The sequence below is a fragment of the Piliocolobus tephrosceles genome, chromosome 12, assembly GCF_002776525.5.
Source record: "Piliocolobus tephrosceles isolate RC106 chromosome 12, ASM277652v3, whole genome shotgun sequence".
NCBI classification, from domain to species: Eukaryota; Metazoa; Chordata; class Mammalia; order Primates; family Cercopithecidae; genus Piliocolobus; species Piliocolobus tephrosceles.
Window position 1 is genome coordinate 103874722 of NC_045445.1, and position 15413 is coordinate 103890134.

Here is a 15413-nt window from a genome sequence, read left to right on the forward strand (position 1 = left end):
GAGAACGTTCAAAATTCTCTCTTCTAGTTTTTTGAAAATATATAATAAATTATAATTAAACATATTCACCCTACAGTGCTACAGAACACCAGAATTCATTTCATCTATCTACTGTAATTTTTTATCTGTTAACCAACCTCTCCCCACCTCCTCTTCTTCCCCTTTCCAGCCTTTAATACTCCCAATGATTAAGAGAATTTAATGTGGCTGGACATAGTGGCTCACTCCTGTAATCCCAGCACCTTGGGAGGCCGAGGTGAGTAGATCACTTGAGCCCAGGAGTTCAAGACCAGTCTGGGCAACATGGTGAAATCTCATCTCTACAAAAATTACAGAAATTAGCAGGGTGTGGTAGTGTGCACCTGTAGTCCCAAGCTACTCAGGAGGCTGAGGTGGGAGGATAGCTTGAGCCCAAGAAGTCAAGGCCGCAGTGAGCTGTGATCATGCCACTGTACTCCAGCCTGGGTGACAGAGAAAGACCCTGTCTCAAAAACAAATAAATAAATAAAAATTAATGCTTCTAAAGTGCTTAGAACAGTGCTACAGTTGTTAGCTATTATGGCAACAGAAATGACATTTATATTTGCTTATCTAGCTCATGGTGGTCCTAGTAAGCTGTCCCATTCTTACCAAGCACCTCACTCTACCTGCCTTTGTCCTGTGGTTGTCAAGCATCTGGGCTTTTGAGTGTAGCCTAGAAAGAAAGAGACTGCTGTGCTGGGGTTCTAAAACAGAGGTTGCAAACAGATCAACAGCTCCTAATGTAGAAGACTATAGCCAGCTTCTCAGTTTGGATTAACTTTACGGTTTCCATAGCAGCCTTGATAACTAACTGATTAATCAACTTATGCATGTGATAAAATTGCCCTTCCAATATTTAGCAGTGAGGAAGGGGTGCTGATATTAGCTTTTAATTTGATATGAAGCAGAGTCTGGATTTGGCTGCTACCTTTCCAACAGTGGTAGAATGGGAATCAGGGAGTTGAGATGCCAAGGAGCACTGATCTAGGATCTAGGAATAGTTATGTTCCTAACTTTATCATTTGCTAAGACATTTGCTAATTTCCTTGAATTGAGACTGAGTACCAATTCACAGTCACTATGGCAAAGGGTAGGTTGCCATGCCATCTTAAGAGGCTATAATGGCAAATCTCAAGCTTGTGTATGTGTGTGGGGGTGTGGGGGTGTGGGGGTGTGGGGCAAACATTTTAAACAAGTGCCCTATGGACTGTTACATCATATCAAACAAATTCTCAACATGTTAGTTTCTAAGGTATAGAATTCTGAATTGAAATCTCAAGCTAATACTCTAATAGTGCAAAAATGGAGTTTTGCATGCTATGTCAATTAGAATAAAAATAGCAATTGGCATCACTGAACTTGAAAAACGTGTGTGTGTGTTTTGTCGTTTTGAGGTTGAATGTGTGAATTCACAACTCACAAGCCAAGAGTTTTGGAGAGGTTTTAGCAATAGTTCCTTTCATGCTGAAAACATTGTTTTAAATAATTAGGTGTGGCTGATTTTATTTTATTTAGCACGAGAATTGGAAATATTTAACAAGTGTCTGGATAATACTCTTTGGGTAGCAGCAACTTGGTTGAATGAACTGCATTCTGACTTTGATATATTTTGGTTTCTCCTCAATTTTTATAGCATTGTTGGATTTTATGGGCCCCACATGCTTCCATACAACTCTGTTGGCCTTGTTGGAGTTTAATGTTTAAAATTAAAAGGCCCTGTCATATGATATTCTTAGTTATTGTTACTATTATAGCTGGACAAAGATATGCTGGTAAGAGTTTGTAGCATTTGTGTGTGTGTGTGTGTATGTATGCGGGCGGTGCGGGGGGCAGGTGTGCAGTGGTTGCTGCCCCTCAAAGAAGCAAGCATGTAGCTACCCAATGGGTTCTTCTCACCCGCTGCCCAGATACAGCCGATTTATCAAGACAGAGGAATTGCAATAAAGTTTCATATAATCAGAGCCAGCTAAATGGGAGACCAGAGTTTTATTACTCTCAAATCATTCTCCCTGAAAATTTTGAGACTGAGGTTTTTAAAAGACAGTTTGGCAGGCAGGGGCCTAAGGAATGGGGAATGCTGATTGCTGGTTCAGGGATGAAATCATAGGGAATTGAAGCTGCCGTCTTGCACTGAGTCAATTCCTGGATGGGGGCCACAGACCAGTGGAGCCATTTTACCTGTCTGGGTGGTGCCAACGGATCCATCAGAATGCAGGGTCTGGAAATTATCTTGAATACCAGTCTTAGGTTTTATAATAGTAATGTTATCTATGGGAGCAACTGGGGAGGTTAGAAATCTTGTGGTCTCAGGCTGCGTGATTCCTAAGCCATAATTTCCAATCTTGTGGCTAATGTATTAGTTTTACAAAGGTGATCTGGTCCTCAAGCAAGGAGCAGGGGTTTGTTTCGGGGAGGCACTGTTATCATCTTTGTTTCAAATTTAAACTATAAACTCCTCCCAAAGTTAGTTCGGCCTATGTCCAGGAATGAACAAGAGCAGCTTGGAGGTTAGAAGCAGGATGGAGTCGGTTAGGTCACATTTCTTTTACTGTCACAATTTTTGCAAAGGCAGTTTCAGGCATACCTCTTTTGCCCTTGTTTTTTCCAGCCCCTTCTCTTTCTCTTGCGGTGGTAGTGACCAGGAAAGGAAGGTTAGCCTTGTGGAGGGCTCTTGAATTTCAATCCACCTCTTCAGCCTCCTTTAGAAATACTAGCAGAAATGAGCCTTATACCCCATAAGATGTTGTTTAAGTGTCTGACTTTGCTATTTAAGGCACTCTATGGATTGATTTCCACATTAACTGTTCCAAGTTCATGTCCCACTACTGTAGGAAATGCCCCTGTGTCTAACTGGGTCTAGTCCTGGTCCTTCAACATGCTTCAGCATCTTTTCTCTTACTCTGCCCAAATTCAGTGCATGGTTCAAGGTTCACTTTAAGACTCAAATTCCACATGAAGTTTTCTCTGGCATCGACCACTCCATAGTATACTTCTTTGAATTCCTATAGCCCTAATCTATATACATAGGGTTGGCTGTTTGCTACAGTGGGTTGCCCAAAAAATAAATCTTAAAAACAGATGGTATGTTTAAGTTGAAGAACTATTGACTCATACCTATCAGACCCTGTGTTAAATGTTGAATACGAAATATTCAACATTTAACATGTGGCCCTGCTTCCATGGAACTAAGAAAAACAGTGTTAAAAGTGACATTTGACCCAGGAATGAAGATCAGATAATTAATGTTCATGGAGCAAATATTGTGGCCAATAATTTCATAAAAATGGAGATAAATCTATAAATCTACTTGAAAAAAATATATAAGCTCTTAAGTTGGCTAGTAAGGGAGTCATACTTGGTCCCTTTTTTTTTAGATGGAGTCTTACTCTGTCACCCAGGCTGGAGTGCAGTGGCGCGATCTCGGCTTACTGCGACCTCCACCTTCCAAGTTCAAGTGATCCTCCTGCCTCAGCCTTCCAAGTAGCTGGGACTACAGGTGCATGCCACCACACCTGGCTAATTTTTATATTTTTGGCAGAGACAGGGTTTCACCATGTTGGCCAGGCTGGTCTCGAACTCCTGTACTTGGTCCCTTTTTATTGGAACTCTGACTCAGTTCTCTCTAAAAGCTAATACCAAGTCATTCTTCTTGAGAAAACAAAATAATAAATGCTAACAGGCAGGCACAGTCACAGATATTCTCTCACTTAGTCCTAACCACTGTCTCGTGAAGCAGGTATTATTATTCTCACTTCAGACATGGCAAGCCAGAGGCCTCTGGAGAAGTAAAGTGATTGCACCAACATCACATGGCCCATAGAGGCAAAGCTGGAAGGTGAATGCCAGGCTTCTGATGCCAGATCTCCTGTCCTATCCTTTATGACCCTATTACTCCCTGGTTCTGCTCTCCATTCCAAATGTTTGATTATTAGATTTAAGGGTGTCTAAGCCAGGTAACATGAACAGGGAAAGATCAGCTGACAGTATCTGATTTTTTGAAAATAATCCACAGCTTATGTTCTATTCATTCAATAGATGCTCATTGAACACCTACTATGTGCCAGGCCCCATAGTCCTTACTGTCAGAAAGTACAAAGTCTAGTATAAAATGCAAGTATATAAATAGGAAACTATAGTATAATATGCTGATTACAGTGATGGCTATACAGGAATTATGGGTATAGAATGAATGAATCAAGAATAAACCCTGTGAGATTGTTTGTTTCTGTCTGTACCACTGCTGCCCTTTCAAGGAGCACATGTATTATTTTTTAAAAAACATTTTATTCTCTGTTCTAGGCACTTCGCCTGGCCCTGGTGATACAGCTGGGGGTGGGGGAGGGGAAAGGGTAAGTTCCTAAATAGTTAAAGACAGGGTAACCTTCCAGACTTTAATAGAAGATCTATGCAGGAACAGAATGTTCTGTCTCTGGCAGTCAGAGAAGACTTTAAGAGATGACATTTAGATGATCTTTTATTTATTTCTTGCATTTTTCTGAGCTTGGGTTATTTTAAGGAAATTATAAATACTAGAAACTCAAGAGTTTTGATTTGCAATACCTTACCTAGAGCTGTTCAAAGAGCCATATGGTTCACAAGCTATTTCTGTTCCCATGATTCCGCTGAAACCATTCTCGTCAAGGTCACCAGCCACCTCCATGTTGCCAAATCAGGGGGTCAAGTCTCAAGCCTCGTCTTCATTTGACTTATTAGTAGCCTTTAACACAGTTAGTCATGTGTTCCTTCAAATGCTTTCTTTATGTAGTTTCCATGATACTGAACTCTCCTGGTGTTCTTCCCATCTTACCAGCCGCCCCTTTTTAGTCTTGTTTGCTAATTCTACCCCATCTCACTGATCACGTAACATTGGGATATTTTAAAGCTCAGTCTTGGACTTCTTTTCTGCACTGTCATCATTCATTCTAGCACTGTAGCCTTAAATACCATCCATCAACTGATGTATATCAAATTTTTATATCCAGCCTTGACTTTTTGCTTGAACTTCAGACTCCCATATCTACCTGCTAGTCCACATTTCTACTTGCTTGTCTGAGTGGTATCTTGAATGTAACATGTCCAAAATAGAATTCTGGACTCCTGTGCCTGCCTCCTACCTCCAGAATTCTCATTTAAGTTCTCTCCCACCATTCTGCATCCCAGCACCTAAAACTCCATTCTTCTCATTGTTCAGACCAAAATACTTGGGGTTGTTAACAACTCATCCCTTTTTCCACACCCTACATCTAATCTATTGGTAAATCCTTTTTGTTCTACCTTCAAGATACATACAGAACTTGATCACTTCCACTGTCTCTACTTCTATTACCCTGGTCTAGGCCACTATCATTTCTTGCCTGAACTATTGCAATAGTCCCAGTTCTTTGTATTGTGACCAGAGCGATCCTTTCTATGCCCTGGTCAAAACAAAATCCAGTGTTCTTTAAACCCCTAAGGCATTGGCCCCTGTTTATACTCTTAATCTCATGTCTCAAGTTAGAGGACTCTAGACCTTTCAAACATTAGAATAATGTGGTGTGCTGCAAGGTAAGGCCTCACAGGGGAGGTTGTATGACAATCCAGAGTGCAGGAGTGAATGGAGGGGAGAAGGGACTCTTGGTGACTGCAGACTACTGTTTCGTGAAACATGAAGATAGAGGATGGGAGGGAGTGAAGACAGTAATGAAAGCAAGACTAAGGGCTGAAGGAGGCTTTTCTTCCTCTAAGAGGTGAAAGACTTGAGTGTCTTTATGAGTCCATTGAAAGGAGGTCATGGAAGGGAGAGGCTAATGCTGTTGATCACTGACTTACCAGGGACACAAGCAAGCCAGTACTGGAAGGAGAGACAGTTAGAGCCCACGTGAATATGGAGATAATAAATTGACTGCAGTCACTTTTGTTTGCTTAGGTGCGTGACTTTATCCCACCACTTCACTCTGTCTTCTGACCAGAGCCTTCTAAGTATCTTCAGTCTAACCCTTCCCAACCCTTTTATTATGCCTGCCAGTCAATCCCAGCACCTTCTCCCTTGTTCTGCTCCAGGCTCCTGAACACTGTGGATGTGACACAGCTCCTGAGGGTCACATTGCTTCCTGGATCACTATTCTTCTCTGTCTCCTAATTCCTGCCCTCCTCCCAGGTGCTTTAAACTTATCTACTCCAGGCCAGGTGCGGTGGCTCATGCCTGTAATCCCAGCACATTGGGAGGCCAAGGTGGGTGGATCACCTGAGGCTGGGAGTTCGAGACCAACCTGGCCAACATGGTGAAACCCCATCTCTACTAAAAATACACAAAAATTAGCCAGTTGTGGTGGTATGCACCTGTAATCCCAGCTACTTGGGAGGCTGAGGCAGGAGAATCGCTTGAACCCAGGAGGCAGAGGTTGCAGTGAGCCGAGATTGCACCACTGCACTCCAGCCTGGGCAACAGAGTGAGACTCCGTCTCATAAAAATACATAAATAAATAAATAAATAAATAAATAGTAAAAAAAAAAACTTATCTACTCCTGTGACATTTGTTTGATAGGGTCAGAGGCTATGAAACTTTAGAAGCATACATGCTACCTTTGGAATTTAAAAAATGTATCCGATCCATTGCCATGGATCCATGCCAACTGATCCATTATTTACTTAATATCTCTCTGTGAATTGAATCACTTTTGGAAAACTAAAACCTATTTAAAAGGGAAACTTTATATCCTTACCATAAATGAAAACCACACCATTTGATCTAAGTGGAAGGTCATGGTAAGAAAAAAAGAAAACAAAACAGTGTTTTTATATTTGATGCCTGTAAAATGTTATGAGCCTGAGGCCTGCTTTCTTTTTATAGGCAAGTATTTGGGAGTATAGTCAGTACTACCAAATTGAGACTTATCCTTGCCTTAATCAAAAGGAAGAGGATAGAGCAAGATGAACACTCTTGCATACCCGCTGAAATCGTCTCCATTACCAACTAGGGTGGCATCCCTGGAAAGAGTGAGGCCCGGGTGTTTGTGTGCAGAGACAGTTAGCTCAAGTGTTGGCATGCTGTGGCTTGCTTAATCAGTTTCAGTTTAAGATTGGTTGAAGATCTTCATGTTAAGATATGGCAGTGGCCTCTTTAAAAGTCTTTTGTGCCTGTCGCGGTGGCTTACGCCTATAATCCCAACACTTTGGGAGGCTGAGGCAGGTGGATTACTTGAGCCTGGCAGTTCAAGACCAGCCTGGCCAACATGGTGAAACCCTGTCTCTACTGAAAATACAAAAAGAGCCGGCGTGGTGGTGGGCACTTGTAATCCCAGCTACTTGGGAGGCTGAGGCAGGAGGATGCTTGAACCTGGGAGGTGGAAGTTGCAGTGAGCTGAGATCGCGCCACTGCACTCCAGCCTGGGTGACAAGAGTGAGACTCTGTCTCAAAAAAAGAGTCTTTTGCCTTCAGACCTTCCCCCTTCCAACCCACCCTACCCACTCTTAGTGGATCTGTCTTCAGATTTGCTGCCTCATATTGTCCCTGTGTCCCTAGGGAAACTTTAATGGCTCCTTGTTGCCTATATGATCCAGACACAAGGTTCAATTTGGCAACCAGTGAATCTACCACTCAAGTTTTATGGGCTTCCTATATCTGCAGCAATATGTTAGATGGTGAGGGGACATAGAAAAAGGAAGAAATACACACCATGGTCCTAGAGTTTAAAAAATGTGTCATCTGGTTGAGGAGACATATCAGACATGAGTATGTGCACATATTATGGTGCATGTACACAACGAAGGGCTGGTGGTCAGGGAAGGCTTCATGAATCTGCCCATCCCTGGGCTTGGTCATCATATAGCTCATTTGTGATGTGTGAATCTCATACTGGCTGGAGTTTTCTTTTTTATTGTGGTAAAATATACAAAGTATAAAAGTTACCATTTTAACCATTTAAATTATACAATTCAGTGGCATTTAGTACATTCACAATGCTGTGCAGCTGTCCCCACTATTTCAAGAAAATTTTCATCACTTCAAAGGAAACCTGTGCCCAGTAAGCAGTCACTCCCCATTCTTTCTTCCTCCCAGTCCCTGGCAACCACTAATCTGCCTTCTGTCTCTGTGAATTTGCCTATTTTGTATATTTCATATAAATGGAATCATAATATGTGGCCCTTTGTGTCTGGCTTTTTTCTCTTAGCATAACGTTTTGAAGGTTCATCCATGTGGTAGCACGTATCAGTGCTTTGTTCCCTTTGACGGCAGAATAATATTCCATTGTATGGATATACCACATTTGTTTAACCATTCATCAGCTGATAGACTTTTGGGTTGTTTCCACCTTTTGGCTATGGTAAATAATGCTGCTATGAACATTTATGTGTAAGTTTCTTTCTGTGGATGTATGTTTTCAGTTCTCCTGAGAATATACCGAGGAATGCAACTGCTGGATCATATGATGATTCTATGTTTAGCTTAATGAGGAACTGCCAAACTTTTCCACAGTAGCCATACTAGTGTACATCCCCCACCAGCAAGGTGTGACAGTTCCAGTGTCTCCACATCCTCACCAACATTTATTTTCCATTTTAAAAAAATTACAGCCACCCTAGTGAATATGAAGCATTATCCCATTATATGTATGTATATATGTATGTATGTATGTATTTTTGAGACCGGGTCTCTGTCGCTTAGGCTGGAGTGCAGTGGTGCGATCATAGCTTCATACCTCACTACAGCCTCAGCCTCATGAGCACAAGCGATCCTTTCACCTGAGCCTCCCGAGTAGCTGGGACTATAGGCATGCACCGCCATGCCTGGCTAATTTTTGTATTTTATGTAGAGACAAGGTCTCACCATGTTGCTCAGGCTGGTCTCAAACTCCTGGACTCAAGTGATCTGCCTGCCTAAGCCTCCCAAAGTATTGAGATTAAAGGTATGAGCCACTGTGCCTGACTTCATTGTGCTTTTGATTTACATTTCCCTAATGACTAATGGCATTGGACATATTTTCATGTGCTTGTTGGCCATTTGTATATCTTCTTTGGAGAAATATGTATTCAAGTCCTTTTGTTACACGCTGAAAGAATGAGGGTCATGGTCAACTCAGTATACCACTGGAGGCTATATGAGTAAACAGCAAACTGTTTCTCATAAATGCAGAATGTTGGCAAACTGACAAACTGTGTCTGTCACCCAGAAGGAGTGCTGAGGGCGGTCATGCCCCAAGCGCAGTGTTTCTTGTGATTAGGTACATCTGAAGCCTGTTAGTAATAATATGAACCTGTGATCAATTAAGGAGCTGACCAATCATTACCTCCTCCCTGCTCATTCTACCCAATAAATACGAAGGGCTGTGGAAGCTCAATGGGGGGGGGGGGGGGGGGGGTGCACTGCCTTTGCTCACTAGAAGTAGAGAGCTCTCTTCTTCCCTGGACCCTTCCTTTAAAACAGTTTCTTTTGTTTTAAGTTTTCATTTCTATGTTTGTCCCACTTCATTCAGTCTCGTAATGACGGTCTCAAGTACTAACAGTAGTAACTCTTGTAATGACGGTCTCAAGTACTAACAGTAGTAACTGTCATAATGACGGTCTTAAGTAGTAACAGTAAGAACTGTCATGGTGATGGTCTCAAGTAGTAACCATGGCAGTCTACCACATCCTTTGCCCATTTTTAAATTGAATTGTTTGTGTTTCTGCTGAGTTGTAAGAATCTTTATATATTCTATATAATAGACCCTTATATGATTTCCAAATATTTTCTGTCATTCTCTGGGTTTCTCTGTTTTTTAGAAATGACATCTCACTCTATTGCCCAGAGTGGTCTTGAACTCCTGGGCTCCAGTGATTCTCCCAGCTTAGCCTCTTAAAGTGTTGCTGGGATACAGGCTTGAGCCACCTCATCCAAACTTCATTCTATGGGTTTTTTCACTCTCTTGATAGTATCCTTTGACACACAGTTTTAATTTTGATGAAGTCCAATTTATTTTTCCTTTTGTTGCTTGTGCTTTTGGTGCCACATGTATGAAACCCATTGCCAAATCCAGAGCCATAGTGACTGGCTTCTTTTCTAGGGTTGGGAGCTATGGCTTGCCCAAGGCCATGTCCCCAAAGTCTCTCACAGCTTAGCACCCAATGGATGCTCACCAGATGTTTGTAGAAGGGATGACTATGTAGTGGGATGTGAGCTGACCCTTGGTGGGGAGAGGGGTTTGTGTAGAGGTATAGCCTGACCAGGGACATGACTTTGAATAGACGTTAAGGTACCTTGTAAGCTGTAAGATGTGGTCTGACCGAAGGGGGGGTACACATGAACAAATTGTGGAATTCTGGAGGATAGGTAGCTGAGTGAGGCCTTCAGTGGTGGCAAGGGCTTCTTCCATGTGATTATGGAAACCTAGATTCATGGAGGAAACTTGTGAGTAGTGGAGAAAGCTCCTCGGGGAAGGAAGGCTGGCTGTGACTTCATCTTTATACCATACTCTCTAGAATAGGGCCTGGCCAGTATTAGGCCTTAGTAAATATTCCGGTGGCCTGATGAAGGAGACTTTTAAGATATTTACATGAGAGGCTTTTCATGATATAGTCCTCCTTATATATTCTACTCTAGCTCACCCTCCTTCCAAACTTGACCTTGACTTTCTTTTTTACTAGATTTGCCCCTCTCCCTAGGTGCTGTCAGCTCAGCTGCAGTACATCACTCATAACCCTGCTTGGAACATCCTTGCCTCTCCTCTCCTATCTAATTCATCTCATTCCTCCAGGCCCAAGACAGTATCCAGTTATCCACAGAACCTCAGCACTAGTACTCCAGCACATCAGTGTGTGGCTCTGGTCAGCCATACACTTAGCCATACATTTGCCAGAGCTTAGGGTCACATGATCTTAGGTTCAGATCTCAGGCTCCAGTAGTTACTATGTAACTTTGGGTGGGCCAGTCTCCCTCTGTCTGCCTTGGTTTCCTCATTGGAAAGATGGCAGTAATAACACTGATAAAACAGTTTTGTGACAGTGAACTGAGATCATGAATGAGATATAAAACCCTTAGTAAAGCATCCAGCTCATAGTAAGTGGTCAAAAATGGTAGCTGTACTGTTCTCTAGTTGTTTTCTGTATTTGGCTGTTCTCGTGTTGCTACAAAGAAATACGTGAGGCTGGGTAATTTATTAAAAATAAAAAGACTTAATTGGCTCATGGTTCTGCAGGCTGTACGAGAAGTGTGGTGTTGGCATCTGCTTCTGATGAGGGCCTCAGAAAGCTTCCAATCATGGTGGAGGGCAAAGGGAGAGCCAGTATATCACGTGGTGAGAGTGGGAGTAAGAGAGAGAAGGGGGAGGTCCCAGACTCTTTTAAACAACCAAATCTCACGTGAACTAACTGAGCGACAACTCATTTATCACTAAGGGGATGGTGTGAAACCATTCATGAGAGATCTGCCCCCACAATCCAATTACCTCCCACCAGGCCCCACCTCCAACACTGAGAATCACATTTCAACATGAGATTTGGAGAGGACAAACATCCAAACTGTATCATTTTATGTATCCAAATCTTGCTTCCTCCACAAGATTGTGGGTTTTTTTCTTCAGGGCAGGGGCTGAGTCTTATGCTTATTTTAACTCGTATATTTGGCACAAAGCTAGGTCTATAGTAAGTACTTAAGAAACATTTGTTGGTTTGAGGTGACTTTATGATTACTCGGAGTCACTTGCTTTAGGAGACAGTATATCATTATTAAATTCTATGTTATTCCACTATTCATTTTCTGAAATGCAACTTTTGCTTTGTTTTATGGGGATCTGGGACTGCCTTGTGGTAATCTGATTGTATGTGTGAGCAAGTGTGTGTGTGTGTGTATGTGTGAGAGAGAGAGACAGAGACAGAGTGGAGGGAATGGTGGAGGTAGTGACAATTGATTCCCTAAGGGGCAGAGCCAGCTATTGCTCACCATCCTAACCACTGCATCTAGCTTTCCTCTCTCAGCCCTAGAGCTGGGCTGTTATCTGCCCAGGGCAGCTGTTATGGCCCTGACTCCCCTGAGGAGGGCTGCTCAGGCCTTCCTCATTCTTCCAGGCTGCCTTTTTCCACAAAAGGAAATGAGGTCTTTTTGACCCTATTAGACTTCTCTGCCAAGGCATCATGTTTTGCAAGAGGCTATTGCCTTGGCTATATACAGTCCTGGGCAATGTGCTAATATTAAAGAAGCAAATTCAGGATAATGAATCCCTCTGGAGAAGGGAGGCAGGGCTATGAGCTCTGAGATAAAGCTTCAGTTATCTCTGAGGTGTTTATTTTTCACGCAGGGCTATGGGGCATATGAGTGTTCATTTATTATCATGAACATTATATAATCTTGAATTTGCTGCTTATTTCTATGCATGTATTATCCATAAATATTACCATATTTTTAGGGTATTTTCCAGCTTTATATATGTGTTGTGAAATTTTATGTGTACTTCAGCTACCTATATTTTTTGCCTGACAGTTTTTTATATTTGTCTGTTTTTTTGTTTGTTTGTTTTTTGAGACGGAGTTTTGATCTTGTTGCCCAGGCTGGAGTGCAATGGCATGATTTTGGCTCACAGCAACCTCTGCCTCCCAGCTTCAAATGATTCCCCTGCCTCAGCCTCCCAAGTAGCTGGGATTACAGGTGCCCACCACCATGCTCGGGAAATTTTTAATATTTTTAGTAGAGACAGGGTTTCACCATGTTGGCCAGGCTGGTCTTGAACCCCTGACCTCAGGTGATCCTCCTGCCTCAGCCTCCCAAAGAGCTGGGATTACAGGTGTGAGCCACTGCGCCCGGCCTAGATTTGTCTGTATTGATATATGTAATAAGAGACTTTGTATTAATATTCCATTTTATGAAGAGATATATGTATCTTTTCTGCTATGGGTAGACACTTTAGTGGTTTCCTATTTTTCACTTTTGCAAATAGTGCTATAACAAATAGTCTGGTATGCAGTTCCTTGTGCTTAAGAGAAGATACTTGTGTGGGAGTGGACTGGCTAGGCCATAGGACATATATGCCTCTCTCTTTGTTCGTATTACCACATCGCTCCTCAGAGTGATTGTCCTACTTTACCTTCCCACCAGCAGTGCACAAATGTTGATGTTGGCTATGTCCTTGCCAACCCTTGGTAGTTGTATCTGTGCTTTCTCCTTTGTCTCCAGATCACCAGAAAAGGTGGGAGATAAGGTTTTGCAATTAAAGGAGAATGTCAGCTCTGAAGAATTTCCTGTTACATTTACTTTAATGAGGAAAAGATTTTGTTCTCTGTTTTGGTGAAAATAATGTTTAGATTTCTGTGGAAAACAGTTACATACACTTTTTATTCTGAAGCAGAGCAGTTTTTTCTTTTTTTTCTGTTCGCATTCTTGGCAAACAAGTAGGAAAGACCAATTAGGAAGCTAATGTTCTAAATATTTACTTGCAGTAATAGTCATTTTTTAATGTTTTATATAGCATGGAGCATTAGGTTTCTGTTTACCGCCTTTCAATGTTTTGAATTGGTTAAAATGAATTAAAAATGTGACACAACTTTATGGATAAAGATTGACCATAATTATTTGCTGCTTTATTTGCATTTTGTGAGGGAAAAATACATGGTGAGAAAATGTATTGACATTTTACAAACAGGTTAGAAAAGTCATAAAGAGTAATTTTGGCTATTTTATGTTGTTTCTTGTGTTCACAGGTGGGAAAGGAGAAGTTTCACAAATCCCAGCATTGGGGCTTTTGCAACAATGTTATGATGTTAGTGAGTGATGAAAAGCCTGGAATAGGTGGAGAACCACTTCTGGGACAAAAGATAAAGCCGAAATGTAGCATATATCCTAAAGGAGATGGAAGTGATGCACCATCATGGGTAGCCTTTGATAAACAGGTAAGTCACATGACATTGGGAGGAATGCAATCTTAGAATTTTACAGATGCTAAATAGCTTTGAGAAAGTAGGAGTCTTCAGTGTAAATGTTAAGGCTAGTTCTTTTTCTTTTAGCCTTTTCTACTTATTATTGCCTTTATTTTTAGTGTTTTATTTTTACTGTTTCTCCCCTTGTCTTTATTTGTTTAAATTGACAAACATAATTGTATATATTTATGGTATACAACATGATGTTTTGAAATATGTATACACTATGGAATGGCTAAATTGAGCTAATTAACATATGCATTACCTCATGTACTTCTCTTTGTGATGAAAACACCATCTATTGTCTTACAATTTTCAAGTGTACAATACATTGTTATTAACTATAGTCATTGTGTTATACAATAGATCTCTTAAACATATTCCTTCTAAGTGAAATTTTGCTTCTTTTTTTTTTTACATTTACACAAAAGTATTTTATTTATATTCTTTTGCTATAATCCTTTTTTCTATTAAAACAATTTTTTTTTTGTAAACTTTTTTGTTAAATACTAAGACACAAACACACACATTAGCCTATGCCCACATAGGGTCAAGGTCATCAATATCACTCTAAATCTTGTCACCCTGGAAGGTCTTCAGGGACAATAATATGCACAGAGCATCATCTTCTGGATGTCATATTCTAGACTGTCTTCTAGAATATCTCCTGAAGGGTGTGCCTGAGGCTGTTTTACTTTTTTATTTTATAAGTAGAAGTATTAGGTTGGTGCAAAAGTGATGGTGGTTTTTGCCATTACCTTTTTGTTTTATTTTTTTATTTTTATTTTATTTTATTATTATACTTTAAGTTCTAGGGTACATGTGCATAACGTGCAGGTTTGTTACATATGTATACTTGTGCCATGTTGCTGTGCTGCACCCATCAACTCGTCAGCACCCATCAATTCGTCATTTATATCAGGTATAACTCCCAATGCAATCCCTCCTCCCTCCCCCCTCCCCATGATAGGCCCCGATGTGTGATGTTCCCCTTCCCGAGTACAAGTGACGTCATTGTTCAGTTCCCACCTATGAGTGAGAACATGCGGTGTTTGGTTTTCTGTTCTTGTGATAGTTTGCTAAGAATGATGGTTTCCAGCTGCATCCATGTCCCTACAAAGGACACAAACTCATCCTTTTTTATGGCTGCATAATATTCCATGGTATATATGTGCCACATTTTCTTAATCCAGTCTGTCACAGATGGACATTTGGGTTGATTCCAAGTCTTTGCTATTGTGAATAGTGCCGCAATAAACATACATGTGCATGTGTCTTTATAGCAGCATGATTTATAATCCTTTGGGTATATACCCAGTAGTGGGATGCCTGGGTCATATGGTACATCTAGATCTAGATCCTTGAGGAATCGCCATACTGTTTTCCATAATGGTTGAACTAGTTTACAATCCCACCAACAGTGTAAAAGCGTTCCTATTTCTCCACATCCTCTCCAGCACCCGTTGTTTCCTGACTTTTTCATGATTGCCATTCTAACTGGTGTGAGATGGTATCTCATTGTGGTTTT

General features: G+C 41.2%; 1 protein-coding gene across 2 annotated transcripts in view; it reads left to right on the forward strand.

Moving 5' to 3' along the window:
* Positions 1-15413, forward strand: part of EFHC2 (EF-hand domain containing 2) — a 209584-nt gene that overhangs the window by 17396 nt on the left and 176775 nt on the right. For both annotated transcript variants that reach the window (XR_002729725.1, XM_023202816.1), the window contains exon 2: positions 13670-13858. Coding sequence is in view for 1 of the 2 variants with exons in the window: in XM_023202816.1 (XP_023058584.1) it covers positions 13670-13858 (189 nt within the window). In the remaining variant the exon portion in view is untranslated. The remainder of the gene's footprint in view (positions 1-13669; positions 13859-15413) is intronic.